Here is a 25,214-nt window from a genome sequence, read left to right as displayed (position 1 = left end):
CATACACTTCTTTTCCAATTAATTCATACTAACTAAAATATCTCACACTATGTCATGCCAGATATGTGCTAAGAGAGTTTATTCTTCTTATTCAATTTAATTAATTTGCATTTTATCTTGCTTTATTTTAAATCACAGGAACTGATAAATGGTTTGGGTTCCTTCTTCACTTTCAGAAAGAACGTCCTTGGTCTTAATTTCTTCACCACCATGCCCTTTGCTTTCTCCTGATCTGGTGAAAAGATAGCATGTTTGAATGACTCACTACTGCTTTGTGCAAGCTCAGTTTAAGTTATAAAGGAAATGAGAGTGCTGCTGAGAAAAAAAAGTTAGATCTACCCAAAAAGAATATGAGACAGTTGTAGGAACACACACTTGTAACTGACAGAGGACTGCAAAGATTTTAAGACACCCAAAGTTTGTTCTCAGCACCACAGTTGGAGCAATCACTCAGTTTATCCAAGTCAGGAAGAAATAAAGTCATTCATTGCTGTATTGATGGCAGCTTCATTTCAGCAACTCTGCATGCATAGGTTTCAAGCAAATATCTCTGATATCGGAGATGACCCCCTAAAATCTATCCGAAAATGTGGCCCCTTAACACTCCCCAGAAGCACCATCTGGGATGCCACATTAGCTACCGGAATTTGGGGTGCCATACAATATCACCATATGCATGTTAATAAATCCCCAATATTAATAAGCCTGAGAGGGTTCTTGCCTAATATTTAGAGAAGAATTCTAAATACCAGCATCAATAAACGAGGCAGCATGGTACATTTTAGGCTTTTATTCAGTGAGAGAGATCATAGGAGAGAGCTTTATCTAAGAGAGAGAGGTAAATCTGGGTTCATACCGAGCGCCAGGAACCAGCCACATGGAGGAGCATCTAGGCCAGGAAGCCTAGGGTGGGTGGCCAGAAGGCCACATGCCCTGGAGGTGCAGGGCTACAGCAAGCCCCCTTCTGGCAAGAGGCCAGGGCAAAGAGGAGAGAAGAAAAGGGTTGGACACACCCTGTTCCAGGCTTTTAATCCACTCTCAAAGGGGAGTGGTTAATTAACCTGATTGGCTGGTGGGCACCCAGGTGTGACCAGGTAGGGGCATGAGGTCACACAGGGGTGTGGCGAAGGTATCAGGTAGGGTGTGAGGTCACACAGGGGCATGGTGAAGGCATGGTCTTCCAGCTCACAAACTTAATTGTGTGTTGTTTTTTTTTTTTTTAATTTTTTTTTTTTTTTGACAGGCAGAGTGGACAGTGAGAGAGAGAGAGACAGAGAGAAAGGTCTTCCTTTGCCGTTGGTTCACCCTCCAATGGCCGCTGTGGCTGGTGCACTGCAGCTAGCGCATCACACTAATCCAAAGCCAGGAGCCAGGTGCTTTTCCTGGTCTCCCATGGGGTGCAGGGCCCAAGCACTTGGGCCATCCTCCACTGCACTCCCAGGCCATAGCAGAGAGCTGGCCTGGAAGAGGGGCAACTGGGACAGAATCCGGCGCCCCGACCAGGACTAGAACCCGGTGTGCCGGCGCCACAAGGCGGAGGATTAGCCTATTGAGCCGCAGCACCAGCCCCTAATTGGTTTTAACCTGTATGCCTGCTTACTTCATCTCCATGCTGCTTCACATCTTTGTTTTTGGTAATGAATTCAAGCATTTTCCCTTATGCACCTAGATGAATTACATGTATACATATAATTTATAATAAATATTATTATATATTATATAATTATAGAAACTGAATGATATAGGTGATAGGGAACATTTTTCTAAAAAGATTTTTTTAATCTATTTATTTGACAGGTAGAGTTAAAGACAGAGAGAGGGAGAGACAGAGAGAAAAGTATTTCATATGCTGGTCCACGCCCTAAATGGCTGCAATGGCCAGAGTTGGGTTGATCTGAAACCAGCAGCCAGGAGCTTCTGCCAGGTTTCCCATGTGGGTGCAGGGGCCCAAGCACTTGGGCAATCTTTCACTGCTTTCCCAGGCCAAAATAAAGAGCTGGATTAGAAGAGGAGCAGCTAGGATTAGAACTGACGCCCATTTGGGATGCTGGCCCTGCAGGAAAAAGCTTAGCCCACTACACCACAGTGTTAGCCCATGATCATCATTTTAACAAGGCTCATGAAAGGGTACACTCACACACTTTCAAATCTAGATAGAATAAATATTAGATTAGTGAATGGCATTTGTAGTTCATTAGAATTTAGTGAATAAACTATATATAGACAGAAACTTAACCTTGGTAGACACTGGTGAAAATGTCTGGCAGTTCATCCTTGGAGACACATGTGAGCTTGAAGCCAGGCTAGGACATGTCCTGATCATATCAACTCTAGCAAGGCACTTAATCATCTGGACTTTGGATTTCTAAATAACCCAGTGGTATGCACCTCACAGGGTTATTGAAATAAGAATGTGTATAACATGTTCAAGAAAGTACTAGGCACACAGAGATCCCATTATTTATGTACCTTTAAGTGGGAGATGATAGTAGCAAAATGAGTATGTTTCTTTTTCTGATTTATTTATTTATTTGAGAGGCAAAATTACAGACAGAGGCAGAGAGACAGAGAGGTCTTCCTCCCGCTGGTTCACTCCCCAAATGGCCGCAATGGCCAGAGCTGTGCTAATCTGAAGCCAGGGACCAGGAGCTTCATATAGGTTTCCCACGTGGGTCAGGGATCCAAGCACTTGGGCCATTCTCTGCTGCTTTTCGCAGGCACATTAGCAGGGAGCTGGATCAGAAGCAGAGCAGCCAGGACTCGAACTGGTGCCCATATAGGATGCTGGCACTGTAAGTGGAAGCTTAACCCTCTAAGCCACAGTGCTGGCCCCACTTGATCCTAACTCTTACCATCACTTCTATATCATCTTGGCAATTTCTACTTTCAAGCACTAGATACTGCACGTGTGTCTTAAGGGCTTACCATGCTTCACCCTTAAGGAACTCATGAAATTTAGGGTTTGGTTTTCATCACATGGTCGTAAATTGTTGGGGATACACGCTGGGACTTTGGTCTAACAGGAAGTAGGCTGAAGGCAGCTTCCATGGTTGATAAACAGTATCATGAACAGGCTAGGAACTTGATGTTGGAAGATTATCAGTGCATAGTGTAACTGTGCTAACAGCAGGGACTTTGTGGATCAAAATAGCTCATTGTCATAAAAATGGTTATCTCTTCCCTTCTGTTGATAAAAGGATACTATTGTATGGAGATTATAGGAACTGAGAAAAGTAACAGAGAAGAGCAGCAGGGTAGTGGTATTGTCCCTGATGTTTTAAGGATTTGAGAAAATAACTTGGTAAATTTATATATAAGCACTTGCTTGTCCTGGGAGAGAACTGTTATTATTCTATATGTTAGTATCTATACAAAGTCAAAAAGAGGAACATAATATTTCATAATTTTGAGCTTGATTTTACTCTTGCCTGCTTCTCCCACCTGTTTCCTTTTCAAAGGACTACTGTAACTTTAATGTTGCTCAGAATGGATTCTTTTTGTACAAATGATGGTTAGCAATCAAATTTTAATAATAAATGCAGTGACATATTCTTTCCTCCCATGACACTTCAAATAGTTGTATAACTTTCGTAAGGAATGAATTCCAACCCTATTTACTACAATTTGTCTCAAATGTGGACCACAGTCAGTGATGCTGCATTCATTCATTACTTATAGAATACCATAATTCTTTAATTTTGCTATTGATTAACCCCTTTGCTGTTATTTTGAAACTAAGATATTCAAACAAAATCCTCAATGACACTAGCCTTTCTCCACCAATTGTTCTCAAAGAGCAGAATCATCTGGAACTAGGAGTACTCCAGACTCAAGTAGTAGAAACACTGGGGAAGAGATCCAGGAAGCTGTGTTTTATCAAGCCCCTGGGTCTAATGCATGCTCATCTGAGACGTACTGATCTAGCAGAATCTCATGGTACCACCAGGATTCCATCACAAAAACGGGCTCTAGTGTAGAAGTTAAATGAGATTACCTTTTACCAACACAGAAGAATCCTGATACACTAAATTCTCAGAAGTGCAACTCTTAAGTCAAAAAATTAAAGATTAAGCTAATTTCTTTCCTTATATACTGAGGTGTTTGCTTCTAGCAGGTTTAAAGATCTTCAAGCACTGAGAGGCAATGGCATTTTGATAGTCCTCTAGATGTGAAGAATAAATGCGCTGGCTTTATAGTCAGAGTAATGCTGGCGAGTTTGGTCTGATGCTTAGGGATTTAAGACGACGAATGGGTAAAGCTGGGCAGGAATCTCATTCTAGTCATGCCCTCCTTTCCTAATTTCCCTTTGCACTGTTTGGTCTTCTTCCCCTTTTCCTTAGGGAGCTGAGTGATTGATAGCCTAATCCAATGACTGTATTACAGCTGCCTCAACTAGAACTCTTTTCCTTATCATTAGCAGTTAGCCTATGGTTAAATTCACAGCTCACTGCCTGGTACAGCCCCTGAGATTTAAGGGTCTGGCCTTTAGAAAATATTTAACATAAAACTGAAATCTTGACACACTGAGAACTCAGTTCTCTGCAAGGCTTCTTTAATTAATCCAATGTACTGTACCATTGTTCCGTATGAGACTGTGACATGGTGAACTGTTCCTGAAGCTTACAGAGATGTGTAGTTCTAAATTAAACAGCCGCTGACGTGGACCTATGCTGATTTTTTTTTAGTACAGTAGATATGCATGAATCTGTGAATATTTAAATTCAAGCTCAAATAGTGACACAATACTCTGTAGTTTTACTTTCATAATAGAACATTTTTTGATTAATTTCAAGCTTGAAATCATTCTTTATGGAAAAAAACACACTGAGAGGAAAGAAATTTAATAATTCATTACCATTGCCACAAAGGTAACTTTTCCTAATATGCTTGTCAGAGTCCTTTGGTTTACGAAGTCTATCAAATATTTTCTTAGGAAATGGAACAGACAGTAATTTATTTTCCTAATTTTGAACAAAAGAAGAATATAGATAATTTCCAGATACTCATGAACGTGTTGGTTCTACAATACAATTTGTTCTCTCATACATGTGCAGGACAACGCTTATTCTAAAAGACCTAAGGAAAGGATGTAGACCTTGATCTATGCTTTAAACCTTTGCCCTTGCTCCCACCCGTCGATGAGCTGCAAGCATCGATGAATATGGCAGCTGAGTCCCAGATGAAAAATTATGCATCTCATAAACTGCTATTCTGCTGAAATGTCAAGCCAAGGCAAGGCTGTACCTCAAACTCAGCACTTGGCATTTTCCTTCTGTCTGCTTTGTTGCCATGAAGCAAACATGAACAGTGAGGATTTGTGTAGGACAGGTAGCAGGCGAGCTCACTGTCAAAAATCTATTATTAGGGCTCTGATCTTCTGCACAGACCAACGATGGCTAAACAGTGAGAAACTCAGGCTCCAGGAAAAGCAATATAATGAAAAAGAGGGTTCTTTGTGAGTCTGTAACTGAATATATACAAATGAGCATTATTTAAATCAGCTTATTTCTAATTGTGAGCTTTTCTCAACCAAAACAATAATTTATAATGAAAATTATAATTCATCATCTTTATTTGCAATACCTACTTTCAATTGTTCTGCAAATACAGTATATATATATTACTAATAATTTGATTAATTAAGCTTATAATAATCAAAAATATTTTCCATATATGAGTAATAGATAAGCTTTTTTGGTATTATTTTGGTGGACACACTAAAAGGAAAGTGATAAGCAGATCTAAAACGGCAGGTTCTTCTTTTAATTATTCTTTTTGATATGATTTATCTCCACATTTTTCATTCATTTTAATTATATCTTTATTTATCAGAATATTTTAGACATTTCAGTGTTAAAGCCTAACTTCTTATTGATACAGACAGTTACAATAGATAGCTTAAATTTTATGACAGAGAGTAGGCGTGTTTTTCTAAAAGGATTTTATGCATCAATAACCATGTGATTGACATAGAAAAATCAGCTCATTAAGAACTATTTCCTAATAAAAATACCAATACTGTATTTTGTGACATAATTGTATTGTATAATGTAAGAACTTAAAGCAATCCTATCAAAAATCTTTAGTTGCTTACATTTGAAAAAATAGTTATTCAAAGCAAAATGCAACTAAAACTTCTGAGTTTCCAATCTATTGTGTTATGCTATCTTTTGATTAGACACAAATATTCACAATTAAACATATACTAAAATAATATTATTATTGGAGTGTATTACCCTGAACTTGTACTTATGTAGTGCCTAGTAGCAGGCTGCATGCTGTTAGTTACAAGTCACACATGAGTAACTATATTAAATTGATAAAATGTGCTTCATAGAGTCAATGCTAAAAATTCTTTTTAAGCTACTATATCAATTTGTATATGTGAAAGTTTCATAAAGAATATACTTTATACTCACTTCCAGACCTACACCAACAAATTAGAAATTACTAGCAAGATTTCAAATGTCCTTTTTTATTGGTGTTTCCTATATCGGTTTTATAAGAGGCTTGTAACCATAAAAGCTCAGTCTCATTATTGTAGATGATAAGAGCATCTATGGAGTATATAATTTATAATGAAACACAAAAATACTTCAAAATTCATGGAAAATGAGATTAAAAGATAAGCTTATTCTTGTGCAAAAAATTTGGAAGTCAATACATAGTTTTTTCAAAACCCACATATTTCATGAACTTTTTGAAGTACACTCAAAGACAATCATTTCTTATATCTTCCATAATATCTTCTGCATTATTAGTAAATTTGGGCTAAAACAGAGGTTGGATGTTGAAAATCATCCTTGATGAATTATTTAGAAATTAATAAAATAATAACATGTCTTAATATTAAACAAAAAGTTACATTATTTTAACTAAGTTTATACATAAATAATAATTTAAAAATAGGAATCTAAAATTTGAAATAAAAATAAGAATTGAGATTTTTTGGCAAATAATATCATTTAAAACAATGAGTTGATTTAAAACCATGAGTTAATTTAAAACAATGAGTTAATTTTCCAACTTAAGGGAATTAAATTATATTGATCCTAAGGTATCTGTTGCAATTTTAATTAAAGTACTTTCTGAGGGCATTGTGGCACAGTGGGTTAAGCCGTGGCTTGGGATGCCCATATCCTATACTAGAGTGGTTAGGATTGAGTTCTGCCTTTGTTTCTGATCCAGCTTCCTGCTAATACACCTGGTAGCAGATAACGGTCTGAGTACTTGGTTTCCTGCCACCCACATGGGAGAACCGGATGGAGTTCCTGGCTCCTGACTTTGCCCTTGCTTAACCTGGCAGTTATGGGAGTGAACCAGAGACATTCCCCCTGCCACCCTCCCTCCCTTTAGGTCTGTCTTTCCATCTCTCTCTGTCATGCTGTCTTTCAAATAAATAAATACATACAACAACAAAATTTTTTTAGATTTACTTACTTATTTGAAAGGCAGAGTTACAGAGAGGCAGAGGCAGAGCAAGTAAGAAAGAGAAAGAGAGAGAGGTCTTTCATCTGCTGGTTCACTCCCCACATGGCTGCAATAACCAAGGTTGGGTCAGGCCAGGTAGAAGCCAGGAGGCAGGAGTTTTTTCCAGGTCTCCCACAAGGGTGCAGGAGGCCAAGCACTGGGGCCATCTTCTGCTACTTTCCCAGGCCATAGCAGAGAGCTGGATCAACAGTTGATCAGGCAGGACTCAAACCTGCACCTATATGGGATGCTGGTGCTACAGGTGGCGGCTTTACCCATGACACCACAGTGCTGGCCCCACAAAAAATTTTTTAAAAAGTGCCTTCTGCGTGAACAGCATCGGACCTTTTTCCCTAATGGTGTGCTTACATGTGTAACAAAATGCATACAGGACAAGGAAATAACACAGCAATCCTGGAGAATATGAGTATTTCCATTAATAAAAGCACAAAGAACAACAAAAATTCTTTTCTGTGATTTTGCCCTATTGAAAGATGCTTGATTGCTCTGTCCTAATGCAGCTATAAATAAATAAAGATTATCCTTGTGAAGTCAGTTGCATGGGAGATACGTCTGGTTTATGCCATGCAGGACTCATTCTTAACCATCTTTAAAGGACTCTTACCCACAGGGAGGTGTTCATGTGAAAATGTCACACCACAGCTGGATAACACCAGGTGAGCCAAAGTAATCACTGGGTTGGGGTTATATTGAGATGTCCTCATTATTAGGGAACAAGGTCAGATAAAAGGTCAAAATTTGAAACTAAAACAAGAAAAAGGAAAACTAAACTAAAACTAGGAAAAATACTGAGTAATCTACTCAAGGATGGAGTTTATAATTGTTATTAATGAGACTAAATGAAGTCAATAAATTTTTCTCTCCTTAAACCACCAAAATGTAATTATCTACTCAACTGTGTAGTGATATATGAATTAACTGCTATTTGATATAACAAAATATTTCTGTGTGGATTCTAGAGAATGCAAAGTTACATGATAATAACTGATCAGTGCTGACTCTATACTGCTTAAAGAAAGGTAGAGAATGATCGCTTAGAATCAATGATTTATGGGTGTGGAACCATTTTTTCTACCAATGGCTATTTGGGTTTTTAACACCTTTTGCTGGCCATGCAAAATTATCAACTTAAAAATTAGCCTGCTGTAGATTTATTGAATTTCAACTCCTGCTTGCGGTTACCTTGGAAGGGCGAGACCAAATTATTGTGCAGGCCTTAGATGGCCTATGGGCTGGAAATTCCCCACCTCTGTATGCTGGATAGCTTCATCAGCCATCCCAATTTCATGAAAGCATCCCTTATGAATACCAAACAACTTTTATTTCAACAAGATTGTCAGTATGGAATCATTTGAACTATAACTCAGTCTTTAATGGACCCATCCTATGAACATAACCTTGGTAGGTATTTCTCCTGAAATTCAAATTGGTAGATCAAGCTCTTAAGAGTTTAGGTCATATGTCTGAGCCCATTCAGATTCTAATCACCTACAGGTGAATTGGAAATGTGCAATTTTTGTAACAATAAAATTGAGGATAACTTAGAATGTGGTCCCCCTTTTTAATGACTTTTAAACTTCTATAGGCTTTAGAACTTCTGTTATTTGACAGAGACCCTTCTCTAAAACAGTGTCTTTCAGATTATTTTGATGTTAACCACAATTAAAAAAAAAAAAAGAGGCACTACATTGTGGCATAGAAATGTGCATATAACATGAATACCTGAAAAAGAAGTTTGACTAAACAATACTCATTCCAATTAATGGCAAAACATTCTGAAATTTTCCCTATTTTATTTCATTTTTTTAAAAAAAGATTAAACTTGATGCCATCATATGTTCATGAGTTTGGGACTCAAAGTTTGAAAAACATTGCTCTTGAATCCAGGCTAGTGGTATTTGGAAGAATTCAACTAAAATTAAATTCAAGTGAAACGGAAATGCTATCATCACAATGCAAACCACTTTCACTGAATAGTGCATTTTCAGAGAAAAACAATACTGAAAGATGACCATTTTTCTAAAGCAGGTGCACTACCCCAGGTGCCCACTCTTTCCCTATTTAAACAAAATAAAAACCTTCATGCTTCAAATAGGAGATATCTTACTGAAAGAAATAATAATAAGATTGAATTGCGACAGATTATACTGAAAGGGGACAATATCCTTCCCTGGCAATGGAACCTATGTGTTACAATTTAGATGGCTATCTAAATTATTTTATTTAGATTTTACTTAAAAATTAATTCAGTGATTCAAGTCAAGTCACTCTTCTGAAAGAAAACAATCCAATGTTCTTGGAGAATACCTGGGGATATACTCACAACACACAGTGGTAAAGTTTTTAAAAATCTTGTTAAAATATCTAGCATATTTTTTATGATTTTCTATATTTAAGCAGTATTTGATGTCCTGGCAGATGTATTTCATAAAACTAGCAATAGTATTTAGCCATTTTTATAGTTTCCTCACTCTTGAAATTTAAAACCAATATTTTGCTAGGCTAGGTTTTACTAGGAGACATTCTGAAAGTATTTTGTTGTTATAGAACTTTCTTCTGTCCAACAATATATTATCATTGCCTATTTAAACTGTTCTGCAGATTCTAATACCTTTAAACCATAGCAAGCACTACTTTAAAGGAGAAAAACTGCATTAATGTCAGTGGAGAGCGGAGTTATTTCCAAAATAGATTGTTTAATGTGAAGGAACTTAATATAGAACCTATTGGAAATGAGGTACAACCCCTTAAAAATCGTAGAGACTTTTGTTGTTTAAGATGAAAAGTTGCACATAGGCTTAGCTAAGCTTATAGCCCCAGTGACTACTTATAGATGAATTTATAAATCTTAGAAATAGAGTTTTATGGAAATGCTAACAGGCCCTGAGGTATAGCTGAACTTGTATTCAGGTACTGCTATAATTTCCAATGTGTGTATGCTTAAAGACGGCTACACAAAAGACTTTTTCTAATGTTGTAATTTTGTAGTTTTATAAGACTGAGTTATAGTATGGGAGAATATTCAGAAACTGCAGCTTAAATGAGAAAATGTGAATGGTGTTACTTATATAAAATACTGCTGCAATAGTTCTTTTATTAATTTTTAATGTTCAGCACCCTCTGTGACCTCCTTTATTCTCTTGCTGTCAACATGGCAGGCTGGAAAAATTGAAACGGGCTGACAGAAAACATAGTGCCTGTTCCAGCCCAACTCTGGAGTGCCGACCCTTTCAGTGGATCATGCTAACGCGGTCCACGTTATTTGGCATTAGAACAATATTTAAGGCCCTGCTTGATGGCCCCTGATAGCTGTGTTTGGGGCCTGAGCAGGTGCTTCCGGTCAGCATTCCTCTTTCTGTCACTGTGGGACTGGCATTCAGTTAGAAGCTTTTGTGATAGTTTTTGTTTTATCAGAGCTCAGAGACACGCATCACACTCTCAAAACAAAACAAAGCAAAAAGCCCAGCAAGGATAGAGTTTTATTTGTGTCTCTCTAGCCTTTTCCAAAAGCACATTTTGGTCTGATTCAGCATTGCTTTTCTTGAACAGTGGGACACCACTATGTTATGTATATTGACTTCTTTTTCTATCTCCAAGGAGACTAATCCCCATACCAATATAGTCAAGAACCTCACAGCATTGTCTTTGCAAGGCCAAGTTCATGTTGTCACAGCAACAGGGTGCATACAAAGATACCAAAGGGGACCTTGGGATTAGAACTTTTCTTTCTTTTATAAATGCAAGTGTTTCCAAATGAGAAAGAGTGTGCAAAGGTGTGAGGTCTACAAATGTCTTGTCAGCTGAAGCCTGAATAAGCTGCTTTAATGATTTGTTTGAGACAGTTGCAAAAGCAAGGTTTTTGAAGGAGGTAGACTGAGAAATTGTAGGAAGGGTAGAAACTGACTCAGACTATGAAAAAGATATTCAGGGTGCTTACAATTTTCTCTCAGTGGGCCCTGGTAACAGCCATTGTTAATACATGGCAAGAGTACCCTGACCATGAGAAACTCAGAAAAGCACAGATCATGAGAGAATAGAATTTGTGCAAGATCCCTATTTCAGTATTCTCTCACAGTCACTTGAGCCTTCACATCCAATCTGTTCCATGTGTCAGAACTATTAGGAATATTGACCAATAATGAGATATAAGAATTTGGGATGAAAAAGACACAATACTCTGCTTGCAACATGACCTCCTGACTTTCCAACAATCTCTAAGGAAGCATAATGCAGTCAGGGCAACACCTACCTGATACTCCTCCATATGTGGTCCGCTTTCCAATACCCACTGCTGGCCAGGGTGTGCCATCAGCTTTCAATCCCATCAGGCCTGAGACAGTGTTCGTGGCTGTGACACCATCTGCACCACCTGTGAAAAACACACTGCCATTTGCCTGCTGTTCTTAAAGATACAAAGGTTCAGACCCACTCAAACAAATGTGCCACTTTTCAAACAAAAACCATTCATACTGACACAACCCAGGAAAACACAGCACACTCCACTTTCTCTTGAGGACATTTCCTACCTTCAAATGTCTTCACTAATTTAATTGTTACAATTATATTTAAAGTTATAGATAGCTTTTTGAAGATTTAAACATTTATTTGAAAGTCAGAGTTACAGAAAGAGAAGAGAAAAAGAGATCTTCTGTCTGTTGGTGCACACTCCAGAAGGCTGCAAGTTGCCAGGGCGGGGCAGGCAAAAGCCAGGAACCAGGAGCTTTATCCACACTTGGGTGGCAGAGGCCCAAGCACTTGGGCCATCTTCTGCTGCTTTCCCCAGACTATCTACTGGGAACCGGATTGGCAGCTGGGACACAAACCAACACCCATATGGGATGCCAGCCCTGCAGGCGGTTAGCTTTACCTGCTAAGCCACAATGCTGTCCCCAGGTAGAAAGTTTTAAAAACAGTTTTAATTAAGTCAACTTTACTTTCCCAATTATTATACAGATTTGTTGATGCCAAATGTTTTGCATTTAGTGTTATTTTACAGGTAATTTACAATGTCTGCAAGTCAGAGTACGATTTCCATGTGATGAAACACAAGCATATACGATTTGTGAGTCATGTATTGATTGCATGGTTTAGTTGCTCTGCATTTATTTATTTTTTTTTTTTTTTTTTTTTTTTGACAGGCAGAGTGGACAGTGAGAGAGAGAGACAGAGAGAAAGGTCTTCCTTTGCCGTTGGTTCACCCTCCAATGGCCGCCGCTGCAGCCGGCGCACCGCGCTGATCCTGGCAGGAGCCAGGAGCCAGGTGCTTTTCCTGGTCTCCCATGGGGTGCAGGGCCCAAGCACCTGGGCCATCCTCCACTGCACTCCCTGGCCATAGCAGAGAGCTGGCCTGGAAGAGGGGCAACCGGGACAGAATCCGGCGCCCCAACCGGGACTAGAACCCGGTGTGCCGGCGCCGCAAGGTGGAGGATTAGCCTATTGAGCCACGGCGCCGGCTCTCTGCATTTATTTATTGAGATATTTATTGTGCATGTGTTAAACGAAGTGTACTCAATCCTATTAAATATTTTTTAAAAAAACCTCATAAGAAATTTCACATTGTGGAAACAGGTATTTTTTTTTTTTTACTTCATTAAATGTTCACATGCTATTGCTGAGTTTTATGAGGTCATTAAATTTGTAGTAGCTTGCAGTGTCTATGGTTTTGTTGCATAATTCTTTGTGTGTGAAACAAGTTATCTGTTAGGAAAAATTATAAGTGATCTTCTACTCCTAGGCCAGTTTGGTGTCTCTTTTCTAGGCCTGTGAGATCAAGTGGTCAATTTAGCACTGTTTTCTAAACAAACATATTCTAAAACAAACATATAAGTTTGTTGAAAAAAAAACATACTTCAATATGGCTCCATAATTCAAGCCAATATTTCTATAACTGGACAACTTACAAGTCTAGTCCTTACCTTCCTTTGCAGCTCTTGCGATGCTTATAATATCAGTGACATTTGGGGTCAACTTGGCAAAGAAAGGAACCTGAACAGCTTGCCTCACCCAGCGACAGATGTTCCGCACCAGCTCTGGATCCTGTTCAAATAGGTCAGTTAAATATAGAGAATAAATAACTAAAGAATTGTGATCAAAATGTGTACGAGAACAACAGCAAAGCTGAAGATGTGCAAGACAAATCCAACTTGACAATGAGCTACATGACACATTTCTCAAATTTCTCCTCAGCATCACACTTTCACTCATTAGGGAACCAAGGTGAGCATACTTCACGTGAACTGAAAATTCATCTCATAAAGGTTAAATTCCTCAAGAGAGCCTTATGGAAAATAAAATAAAAAGAACCAAATGGAAGAACATGTTTCTCACTTTCAGTTAAATATCAAGAAGGAAATATAAAGTTCTGGTGCTTAATTGAGGAAACATTACATTTTCTAGTGACCTCATTGGTTTAAGCCTAGTAAGACATATTTGAACTCTGACTCCTGGGTAACTGGTATAAATCTGAAGCCTGTTGTTTTCATTACTGGCAGACCTGTCTCCTTCAAGGGTACTGAAAATAGAACAAAAACCTATCTGCAACTTAATCATCAGTCTAAACATGATACATACTTTATGCTAATATGGAATAATTCTGCTGTGGATTAGACATGAGCTGTTCAGTAACTAGCTTACTTTTGTAAATGTTACCAAGATCTGTGCAGCATTTTTCAACACTCATCTACTTGAAAGAATTGATCAAAATGACAAAAATGAAATAAAATATCAAATGCTCTTTCTTAAAAGCAAGGAATAGACACTTTCTTGCGCCTATTTCCTGTGATTTTTCAGGCTTTTATTTTCTCACGGGACAAGTATCATTTAGAGGGCAAACACCTATCCTTTCCATTCAAATAACTTAGCAGTAGTAATGTTCTTTGATTTCTACACATACAATAGTCCTTTTTTTCATTACTTGGAGTGTAAAATTTATTCTGACAGGTACTGATAATGTGCTTTGATAAATTATTTTAAAATATGCAACAGAAATTCATTATTGAACTTGGTAATATTATCTTAGCAAGTTAAAAATGTTTGGAATAAAGTAAAACCCAGAAAAATGCAGACATATAATTCAACTATGAAATAGCAGGCAAGTGTATAATTTGTAATTAATATTTTTATATGTAAGAAAGTTGCTCTTTGCATTTTAACCTTTCTAATTCTTTTCAGATGAATTTCTAATGTTAACCTTTAGAAACAACCTTTTTACTTAGGTTTAATGTATCTTCATCCGTCATCCTGTATTACTCTAAAAGTTATGCGTTTATGTGCTAAGATACTGCAATGAGGTAATTTCTGTTGATGGTTATCATTTCTATTCAGTAAAACTTAATACTTTTAACAAAAAAGTACTGGCTTGGCTTGTTCCCCTTTCAGAACAGTAATTTCTTCATTAAACATAAATATTAAAAAGCACTATATGGAATGCTCTACAGGGTATACTGTGCATTATGAATAGTAAAATCTGGAGACTTAGCTGTACAAATTCTAACTCATGAAAATGGAGATCTGCCCCTGCCCATGCAATGTTCATGAAATATTTATAACTGCTGCATTGGCATTATGAAGGCAGTTGCATCTTTGTGACTTTCATTTCTAAGTTATGAATTTCCATGGGACTTAGCCTAGAAATGACAGTAACTCTAGATGATATGAATTGCATGTCCTTTGTGAAAGTGCTCTTTAAGGTAGATTTGACAATAATTTAAAGATCACTTGAATTGCATAACGTGGAAGGTAGTCTGATAGGAATCACTGAAACAAATTTAAAATATTATTTGGTTCCAACAGAGTAAACACTAATAATCTGATAAAGGTTCCTAAGTGGCTTTCAGTGTGAGTGACCACCATGTCTTTATCATTCACTCTGAACATTTGTTAAACCTTTTTCTATTGATTTACATTAGCTGGCTACTTGAAAACATGTCTCCTAGCCCTTGTTTAATGGTTTGGAATTTTTCAAAGTTCTTTAGTTTCTTAAAAAAATACAGTTCCTTGGTTACCATCATTTATTTGAATCATCTGTCTCTATTTGGGATATCATAATTTGACTCCTCTATGGTTCTGTGAGTAAGTTGGCATTCACATATTTTTTTTTTATCTCCAGCATCAGCCAAGTCAACTGCTGACTAGTCATCATCCTGGGCAGCTGGATTTTTATTACCCTAGAATTTTTTAAGAATTACTTTTTACTCATCTGTGAACATATATACAGACATATAGAGAGTGTTTGCATCTGCTTGCTCATTCCCCAAAAGTCCACAATGTCTGGGGGGATGGGACTGGGCCATTACCAAAGCTGGGAGCCAGGAATCTAATATGGGTTTCCCTTGTGGGTGGCAGGGACCTAACCACCCAAACCATCCCCTGCTGGTTCCCAAGTTGCATGTTTTCAGGAAGCTCAAATCAGCAGAGGAGCCAGGATTCAAATCTAAGCTCTCTGACACGGCACACAGGTACCCCGATGGTGTCTAAACAGCCAGGTCCCAGATTACCTGAGGATTTTAAAAACAACTTCACACCAACATTATTGTGAAAATCAATGATGATTCTGTAACTGTCAAAGATTTTTTGACAGGTATAATAAGGTATATTCTGATATAACCAGAAATGTGAGGAGGCTAATTTCACAATAAAATGAATCTGTATACTTTGGGCTATTAAAAGATAGTCTACAACTATTCACACTTTCCTGGCTGCTTCACATTTTTTATATGAATGTTCAAAATCTAAAAGCAATTAAAAGGGTTTCTGCATCTTGACCTTCTCATTTTCTAGTGATAGTATCAGATAATTCTGCCTTTCCTAACAAGCCAGTTTCTAGAATGTTACTCAAGTGAGTAAATTTTTGACAACTGTAATTCTTTTCAAAATCTTTAGGATAAGATGTAAACAAAGGTACTATTATCTCTCAGACAGTATTATTATCAACACTAAAAAAAATAAAATCATTCTGGACTGGTTTTCTATTTCTGCTACTCAATTAAAGGAATGAATGAAACATATTTTCAGTTTGTTTCTTCATATAGCTATCAAAATATATATTATGTATAGATTTACAAAAACTCATAATTTATGATGCACATCTAAAAGCATGAAATTAAAGAATATTACAAATGGGGTAAGTGAAAAAAGATGGGAAATTAAGTAATAAAAGAATCAATTAATACACAGAAAATACCTAGCTCATTAGATATTTACTGTTTCTATAGGAATCAGTGACGTCTAATTCTCATCATGAATTGCATGTCTCCCACAATAGCTGATCGTGTATGTGTGTGTATGTGTGTGCACGTGTATTTCAGAACTTTTAAATCTTTTGTTAATCATGTAATCACCAAATAAAGCTCTTAGGCAACAGAGATGATGGAGGTATGTAATCTTCCGTGTAGGAAGGCACCGAAGCCCTTACTTAAGTGAATGAGTAAATGAGTAATAGGCCTGGGGAGGAAGGTGGCCTAGGGTACTATATGAGGTGAAGGTACCAGAACAAACCTGTGTAGTGTTGAAAACAGAATAAAAGCAGGCTAGAAATATATTTGGCCTACCTGAAAATTTTAATGAGTAGCCCTCATTAAATTATCTGTCTGCAATTAATATACTGTGGAAGAGATTCCTATGAAAGCCACGCAACAATGACAACAGCAAAAACTAGACAATACAATGTTGACTTGATTGCTTGCTTCACTAGTTTCCACTATGCAAAATTGGTAGTTATTAAAGTTTATTTTTTAAATCTTGGCCATGAGATAATTTTTAATTCTGGAAACGCTTATGTTTTTAATAGTACATTAATGGGTTTCTATAAATGATCCACCTTACTGTTTTTGAGGCCTGTAAAATATCTCTCCATTGTACAGCAATCCTTTTCAACAATTACTTAGGGCATCAAATCTCATAGGTTTCATGCCCTCCACAAAGGAACAAGCACTTTAGAATGAGACTGTGAGAATTTCTTGATAAGCTAAACTACCAGTGAAATTTTTGACTTGAAGAAACATTTCTCTCCAATTTACCTAGTAATTTTCTCTCTGCACAATTCTTTTCAAAATGGCTTTCTTAGAAGCTGGCATTTCAATGAACCCTTTGTAAAATTTTACCATTTATAAAATGTTTTCCACTGAGGAACTCCTAAGTCTTAATTCACATGACATGACAAGAGGTGGCTAGCATTTTTATTATGTATACTTTTCTGATGGAGAGAACTAGGACCTAGAAGATCAACCTGAGTACCAATTTTATCTTCTTAATTTTCTCTCCCATTATCATGTCTTAAACCATCATCTTCTTTAGCAAAATTGCTCCCTAAAGTGAAATTCAGCCATCAATTGTAAACTAGAACTATAAAAGGCTTCTACTTCATTTATTCCTGTAAGACTAGATGTAGCTTCAAAATAACAGGCAGAAGTGATGTATTTATCCTTCCATGTCAGTGTAACATGACAATGCTAACTAATCCAGGTAGTCAACTACCGACCTGTAACTACTAGTGAATGCAAAGGTTGTGCCTTGGAATGGAGATGCTTAAAATTCACATCAATTCATATGTTTTCTTGATGTAAGAATTCTCAGGGAGGTACAACAGCTCTGGAAAACAGTTTGGCAGTTTTCCATAAAGGCTTATGAATCAGTCCTGAAATTCCACTCTTAACTATATATATATATATATATATATATATATATATACCTAATGGACATAAAAACATGTTTCCACACAAAAATTCACACATGAATGTTCATAGCAACTTTTTTTCCAAACAACCCCACACTACTGAATCATGCCACAACTTGGTATTAATCTTTAGAAAAAGTTATACTGGGAGTAGGCATTTGGCACAGTGACTTAGGTCGATGCTTGGAATACCTGCAACCCCTAACAGGGCGCCTGATGAGAATCCCAGCTACTCTGCTTTTGAGCTGGCTTCCTACTGATGCACTTCCAGGGAGGTAGCATATGTTGTATCATTTCAGATTATTTCACAGTATATAACACCACACTTGGCACACAGTAGGCATTTAATTCATATTGTTGAACTGATAAAGTTTACAAGGCATCAGTTGGTACTAACTTTCTTTTTTGTTTATTTTTAAAGATTATTTGTTTGAAAGTGAGAGTTACAGAGGAGAGGCAGATGCAGAACGAAAGAGAGACAAAGAGACAGAAAGAGAGAGAGCGAGAGCGAGAGAGAGAGAGAGAGAGAGAGATCTTCCAGCTGCTGGTTTGCTCCCCAAGTGGCCTCAACGGCCAGGGCTGGGCCAGGCTGAAGTCAGGAGCCAATAGCTTCATTTAGGTCTCCCACGTGAGAGCAGGGACACAAGGACTTGGGCCATCTTTCACTGTTTTCCCAGACACATTAGCAGGGAGCTGGATTGGGAAATAAGACAGTGAGGACTCAAACTGGCACTCATATGGGATGCTAGCACTGCAGGTGGCAGCTTTTCCCACTATGCCACAGTGCCAGCTCCAGCACTAACTTTCTTATTTCTGTTTACTTAGAAGAAAATCAAGAGTATAAAATTAGTGACTCTGGGATAAGCTAGTAAACAACTGTTTTAGGCATTATGTATTATGATAGATAATGGGGACTGAAACATGTATCATGTGCTATCACTATCCTTAAAAAACAAAACTCCAAACACTGCATAATCCAGGGAAGAAAGATGTATATAAAAACATGTAATATGAGTAAAAATCTTGTAAATATGTAAACATTAAACATGTGTATGTATGGTTGTGTATGAAAGGAATTCAAAACCTTTGTGGAAAAATGAAATAAAAGATTATTTTAGTGAAAATATTTTAAATATTTTTTATTTGACAGATAAGAGTTATAGGCAGTGAGAGAGAGAGACAGAAAGAAAGGTCTTCCTTCTGTTGGTTCACTCCCAAATGGCTGCTACGGTCGGAGCTGCTCTGATCCGAAGCCAGGAGCCAGGTGCTCCTTCCTGGTCTTCCATGCGGGTGCAGGAGCCCAAGCACTTGGGCCATCCTCCACTGCCCTCCCGGGCCACAGCAGAGAGCTGGACTAGAAGAGGAGCAACCGGGACTAGAACCCAGCGCCCATATGGGATGCTGGAGCCACAGGCGGAAGATTAGCCAACTGAGCCACAGCGCTGGCCCCAATGTGAAAATATTTTAAAACAATGCACATTTTTTATGACATGCACTTTCCATGAACTTTTTGAAGACCTTTCATACATGCACTTATACAGATATAAAATATGGATACATACAATATACATTTATTTTGTTTTTAGCTTAATAACTATACAATTTTATGGCATATGAGAGTAATATTGCAATACATGTATGCAGCATGTACTGATCAAAACAGAATAATAATAATTCCTTAATATTACTTTATGATAGAAGACTTGGAGCTTCTTTCTTCTATTTATTCATACAACACACACTTATTTGTTGTAAACCTTGGTTTTCTCACTATTTTTTTATGATTTACTTATTTATTTGAAAGGCAGAGTTACAGAAAGGGAGAGGCAGAGGCAGACAGAGGGAGAGAGAGAAGTCTTCCATCCACTGGTTCACTCCCCAGATGGAGAAAATGGCTAGAGCTATGCTGATTTGAAGCCAGGAGCCAGGAGCTTCTTCAGATATCCCATGCAGATGCAGGGACCCAAGGACTTAGGCCATCTTCTACTGCCTTCCCAGGCTATAGCAGAGAGCTGGATCAGCGGTGGAGCAGCTGGGACTCAAACTGGCACCCATATGGGATGCCAGCACTGCAAGCAGTGGCTCTACTCGCTACATCACAGTGCCAGACCCTCTCACTATGCTTTGTAACACTAGGAACTTAGTCCTTCAGTCTAACTGATTTGGTAAACATTATCCAGAGTCCCTTCATACCCTCCTATCCCTTTCCAGCCTTTAGTAATTGGCATTATGTGTTCAGATTGAGGTGATTTTTGTGTCCTTTAATTTTTTATAACTTCCATATGTCAGGGGGAACATTAAGCATTTGTCTTTCTATGCCTGGCTTATTTCACTCAGTATGATGTCCTCCAGTCCTGTCCATTTTGCTGTGAATGACAGGATTTCCTCCTTTGTCAATGGTTGAATAATACTCTGCTGAATATATATACCACATTTTCTTTATCCATTCATCTGACGATGGCCATTTTGGTGGATTTCATATCTTGGTTGTTGTGAACTGTCTTGAAATAAACTTGGTGGAGCAAGTTTTCTTTGATACAATGAGCTCATGTCTTTTGCAACTATCTCCAGTAGTGAGATTACTAGAATATAGGGCACTTCTATTTCAAGTTGTTAAAAGAAATCTAAATATTGCTTTCCATAGTTTCTGCACTAATTTACATTCCCACCAATAGTGTATAGGAGTTCCCCTTTCTCCACACCATTATCAGCATTTGTTACTTTCTGTCTTTTTTGATAAAAATCATTCTAACAAGGGTGAGTTAATATCTTATTGTGGTTTTGATTTACATTTCATTGATAACTAGTGATATTGAGGATGAATATACATGCAAAAATTCTTAATAAAACATTGGCAAACCGAATCCAACTCTACATCAAAAAGATTGGTGATCATGATCAAGTAGGATTCATTCCAGATATGCAGGAGTGGTTCCACTTTTGAAAACCAATCAGGCCGGCGCCGCGGCTCACTAGGCTAATCCACCTAGCAGCTCTGGCACATCAGGTTCTAGTCCTGGTAGGGGCGCCGAATTCTGTCCCAGTTGCCCCTCTTCCAGGCCAGCTCTCTGCTGTGGCCAGGGAGTGCAGTGGAGGATGGCCCAAGTGCTTGGGCCCTGCACCCCATGGGAGACCAGGAGAAGCACCTGGCTCCTGCCTTCGGATTAGCGTGGTACGCCAGCCGCAGCGCGCCAGCTGTGGCAGCCATTGGAGGGTGAACCAACGGCAAAGGAAGACCTTTCTCTCTGTCTCTCTCTCTCACTATCCACTTTGCCTGTCAAAAAAAAAAAAAAAATCAAATCATATCAACAGAATGAAGAAGAAAAACCACATGATTACCTCAATAGCTGCAGAGAAAGCACAGCATCACATTATAATAAAAAAACATCAAAAAATTAGGCATAGAAGGGACATACCTCAAAATTAAACATGCTATACATGATAAACCCTCAGCCAGTATCTACTGAATGTGGAAAAGCTGACAGCATTCCACGTCAGATCTGGAACAAGATAAGGCTGTCCACTTTCTCAAGTCTTACTCAATAGAGTATTGGATGTATTAGCAAGAGCAACTGAATAAAGGCCATCAACATTGGGAAGGAGGAAGTATATATCTGTATCTGCAGATGAAACGATGTTGTACCCGGAAAAACCTAAATGTCCCATCAAGAGCTCTTAAAATTGATAAACCACTTCAATAAAGTCACAGGATACAAAAATCACATAGAAAATAGAGTTCTAGATAAAATTGGCTGCTATCTGAAGTCTTCAGTAGAAAATGACAGACTCACCAGCATGTCCTGTCCTCCCTTGGCACATGCAGCCTTCATTCCTTCTCACTTCAGGTCTTTCACATGTCTGTCTCTCTCTTTCTCTCTCTCTGGGGTATGCCCTCATTTCTTGTCCCTTCATTAGAACCCCTCAGAGCCTTCCAATCTTCCTACCCTACTTCAGCACAGGGTGGATTAGTAAATGACTGCATCTTCAGTGTTTCCTTAATGTTTATTACGTCATTTGTCACAGTGTTTTATAATCATCTTCTCTGTTTCTTAATCAATTTGTCTCTCCTAGACTATTAATCTTTTAAGAGATATATCTTTATCCTGATTCTCTTTTATTCTTATTCCTTAATACAGAGCCTGAAACATGAAAAACACAGAGTAAACACTGTGAAGAAGGAAAAAATGAAGAATTTCTAATTTCTTACCAGCTTTCCACCGTAAGAAAGCATTTGCCTTTTCCCTTCCATAGAGCCAAACAAGCTGGACATACAGAATATCATCAGTGTTGGAGACAGTCTGTGCTGCTCTCCATCAGCAAGGGAAAGTCCTTGGAGGGCAACAGTCCTGTACTAATAGCCCGGAAATCCATGGAGAGCTCCCAGAAAGTCTGATACCTATGCTCTGTAAGGATATTGAGAATCTTTGCAGGCACTTTTTACCCTGCCTCAGCTCCTAGTCCTTAGCTTCAGGTGTGGAGATGGCATGTGAGAAGGGAAGCTTGCCCTTATTCTTGCCAGCTGAGCGAGTCTCACCTTTTATTCCTTAAATATCATTTCTTGTGAATCAAACTTGATGCTGTTTTTCCTTCTTCCAGACAGGACTTAGCTAGTGCATTGCTCTTCTAACGTTCTCAATGTTCAGTGATGCCCATTCCTGCACACTTGGTCCCAGAAGCTAGAATTTTTAATCAATGGGCAGGAATAACCAAGGAATTCCCAACTTCAGGAGTTCTTCAGGTTACTGTTTATATAATAGTTCTCTACCTCTCTATCAGCTCTCTCTCTACCTTCAAATGACAATGCTAATAGTAATGATGTTCAAAAAGATGTACATGCATAATAAGCAGGAAATGGACATCTCCTGCTCTCAGATCAATGTGCTATTCTAGAGCTAATGAACTTCTAAGTGAGACTGTACATGATAGTACCATTACTAACTTACTGTGCAAACACCTTGAGTATCTGTTCCAGGAACCCCAGTTCCAGTCAAATAAGTAAGCTGGCTCAGACCTTAAAAGTTAAGATGGACTTTGAAAGTTAAATGTTAATTTTTTGAACTGTTGAGGAGTAATATAACTTTGTACCAGAACTGATGAGCAGATATTCTAGGGTAACTTAACTAGGAACTGAAAGGTCATAGAGAATACATGCAGAAGCAGGAAATTGTGATACGCAGAGCTCAGACTCTTCTTTAGGAAGGCTCTTGCCCAGATGCAAGTGTGGTAAGCTGACAGCCTCCAACCGTTCCCTCCTCCAGCTCTGTCCCAGACTTTTGGCTGAGGTCCTGTTCCTTTTGAGGGGGCCCCAGCCAATGATAGCAAAACTGTGGAAACTGTGGAACAAGAACCTAGACACTTCTGTCCGTTGTGGGACTCCTTTACTAGGCCATCTTAGCTCTGAAACTCCCTAGTAAGCTGGTACAGATTTTTTTTGGGGGGTGGCATATCCATATTAGAATGACGGACCCCCTTCACATACTTCTGTTTCCTCCCTTTTCCTTTCACAGACATTATTTTCAGGTGGAACTTTTGTTCTCCTAACTCCATCTCTGTGTCTTGATTCCTGGAGGACTCAGCTCCTGTCATCTGTAGTTTGCTCTTTAATAAGCTTATACAGCCTAACCTGGAAAATCTTATTATATGAAGAAATAGGCTATGCACAGACTTTCCTGATGCCACCAGTGGGTGTTCCAAACTGTGGACCAGCTGAGCCAAACTAAACCCCAGCAGGCTTCCTACTCACTGCTTAGAACACACTAAAAACACTTCAGTGGGTCTTGAAATGCAAGCAGTTACTTGCACTACTATGTATGGATTCATTTTGGGTAAGGACAAGTAAGTATTAAAGTGTATAATAAGGAGCTTTTATTCTTTGCAGACATTAGGCAGCTTGGCATTTGCTTTCTTAATGCAAATCATTAGTGTAAACAGTGTAACAATTGATATTTTATACATCTGTTCGTCTATTCATTTAGCTTATGCTTTCCAGTGCTGGAGTTAGACAACAAGCGCAAGCACAAAACCTCAGTATTTTTTAATCCTATATTGGTGTGAATGATTAACCAACACAGGGAGGAGGCTAGTGTAAAACAGCCTTCTGCCCTGGAGCACCCACTATGCTGATAGATACATTTAGGATGAAGAGAGCCTAGGGAAGTCATGCTTCTGTCCTGGGAACTTTATGAAATCCAAGCAAGAAAAAAAATGACTGCTGAAGCAACTTTAAATAACATAGCAGAGAAAACCTCAATCCCTTGGCGATGAATGGTTTTAGCTAAGGAGAACTCATCCATAACAAGTTGGTACAGTTCCTGAAGGAATTTCTTCCTACTGCTGCTGAAAAAGCTGAAAAGAAATATCTAGGCCTGTTTGTTTGTTTGCTAACTCTGTGGTCTGATTTCCCTCTTTAAGATGAAAAGGATTTGGAAATACTATAAGTGGAACAAGATATTTACAATTCTTGACAAAAAATACAAAGAGATTGGATTCTACTCCAAAATTTCAACCCATTCTGGACCTAATAATCTTTATCAATTTATTTATTTACCTTCAGTGGTGTTTTATGAGTGCCCAATACAAAGACTTGTATGTGTATAAAGTCTATTTCAAAGTCTCACAGGAATCAAAGGAAGGAAATGTGGCAGGGGCACCCTTTATTATAAGCATACGTGAAGAAGTAGAAAGTGAAATGTTTTTGGTAAAGTAGGAGCCACATCTCCAGAGACTGGGATGATCTCAATCATCTCGTGAGATACAAACGAGCAGCTCTTGTTTTCTTCTTGCTCCTTTTAAGGGTAGCTGTCTATTGCTTGAACAATTAGAAATTTTACAATGCTAATGAATCTGCATTTATTTCTCATCACATCTTTTTCCATTTTTACTTAATTTCACTTTAGCCTTTTTTCCCATGTTGCCTTTGTGGTTCTCCAATTCAGTTTCCTACTACTATAGAATCTATATATTTTAAAAACAAACCCACAGAGAAGACCAATATAAACAGTGGAGTTTTCCATATTTTGATTGTCCACCATTTCACCAGCCTTCCTAATTT

The 25,214-nt window shown here is 38.1% G+C and overlaps 1 protein-coding gene across 1 annotated transcript in view; it reads right to left on the bottom strand.

The window, feature by feature from the left end:
• Positions 1 to 25,214, bottom strand: part of DPYD (dihydropyrimidine dehydrogenase) — a 962,084-nt gene that overhangs the window by 241,195 nt on the left and 695,675 nt on the right. The window contains exons 17-18 of the mRNA XM_008264835.4: positions 13,407 to 13,527; positions 11,741 to 11,860 (exon numbers count right to left, since the gene is read on the bottom strand). Coding sequence (XP_008263057.2) covers positions 11,741 to 11,860; positions 13,407 to 13,527 — 241 coding nt within the window. The remainder of the gene's footprint in view (positions 1 to 11,740; positions 11,861 to 13,406; positions 13,528 to 25,214) is intronic.

This window comes from Oryctolagus cuniculus, chromosome 7 (genome assembly GCF_964237555.1).
Source record: "Oryctolagus cuniculus chromosome 7, mOryCun1.1, whole genome shotgun sequence".
NCBI classification, from domain to species: Eukaryota; Metazoa; Chordata; class Mammalia; order Lagomorpha; family Leporidae; genus Oryctolagus; species Oryctolagus cuniculus.
Note: the sequence above shows the minus strand (reverse complement) of the source record. Positions and strands in the feature narration are given on the sequence as shown.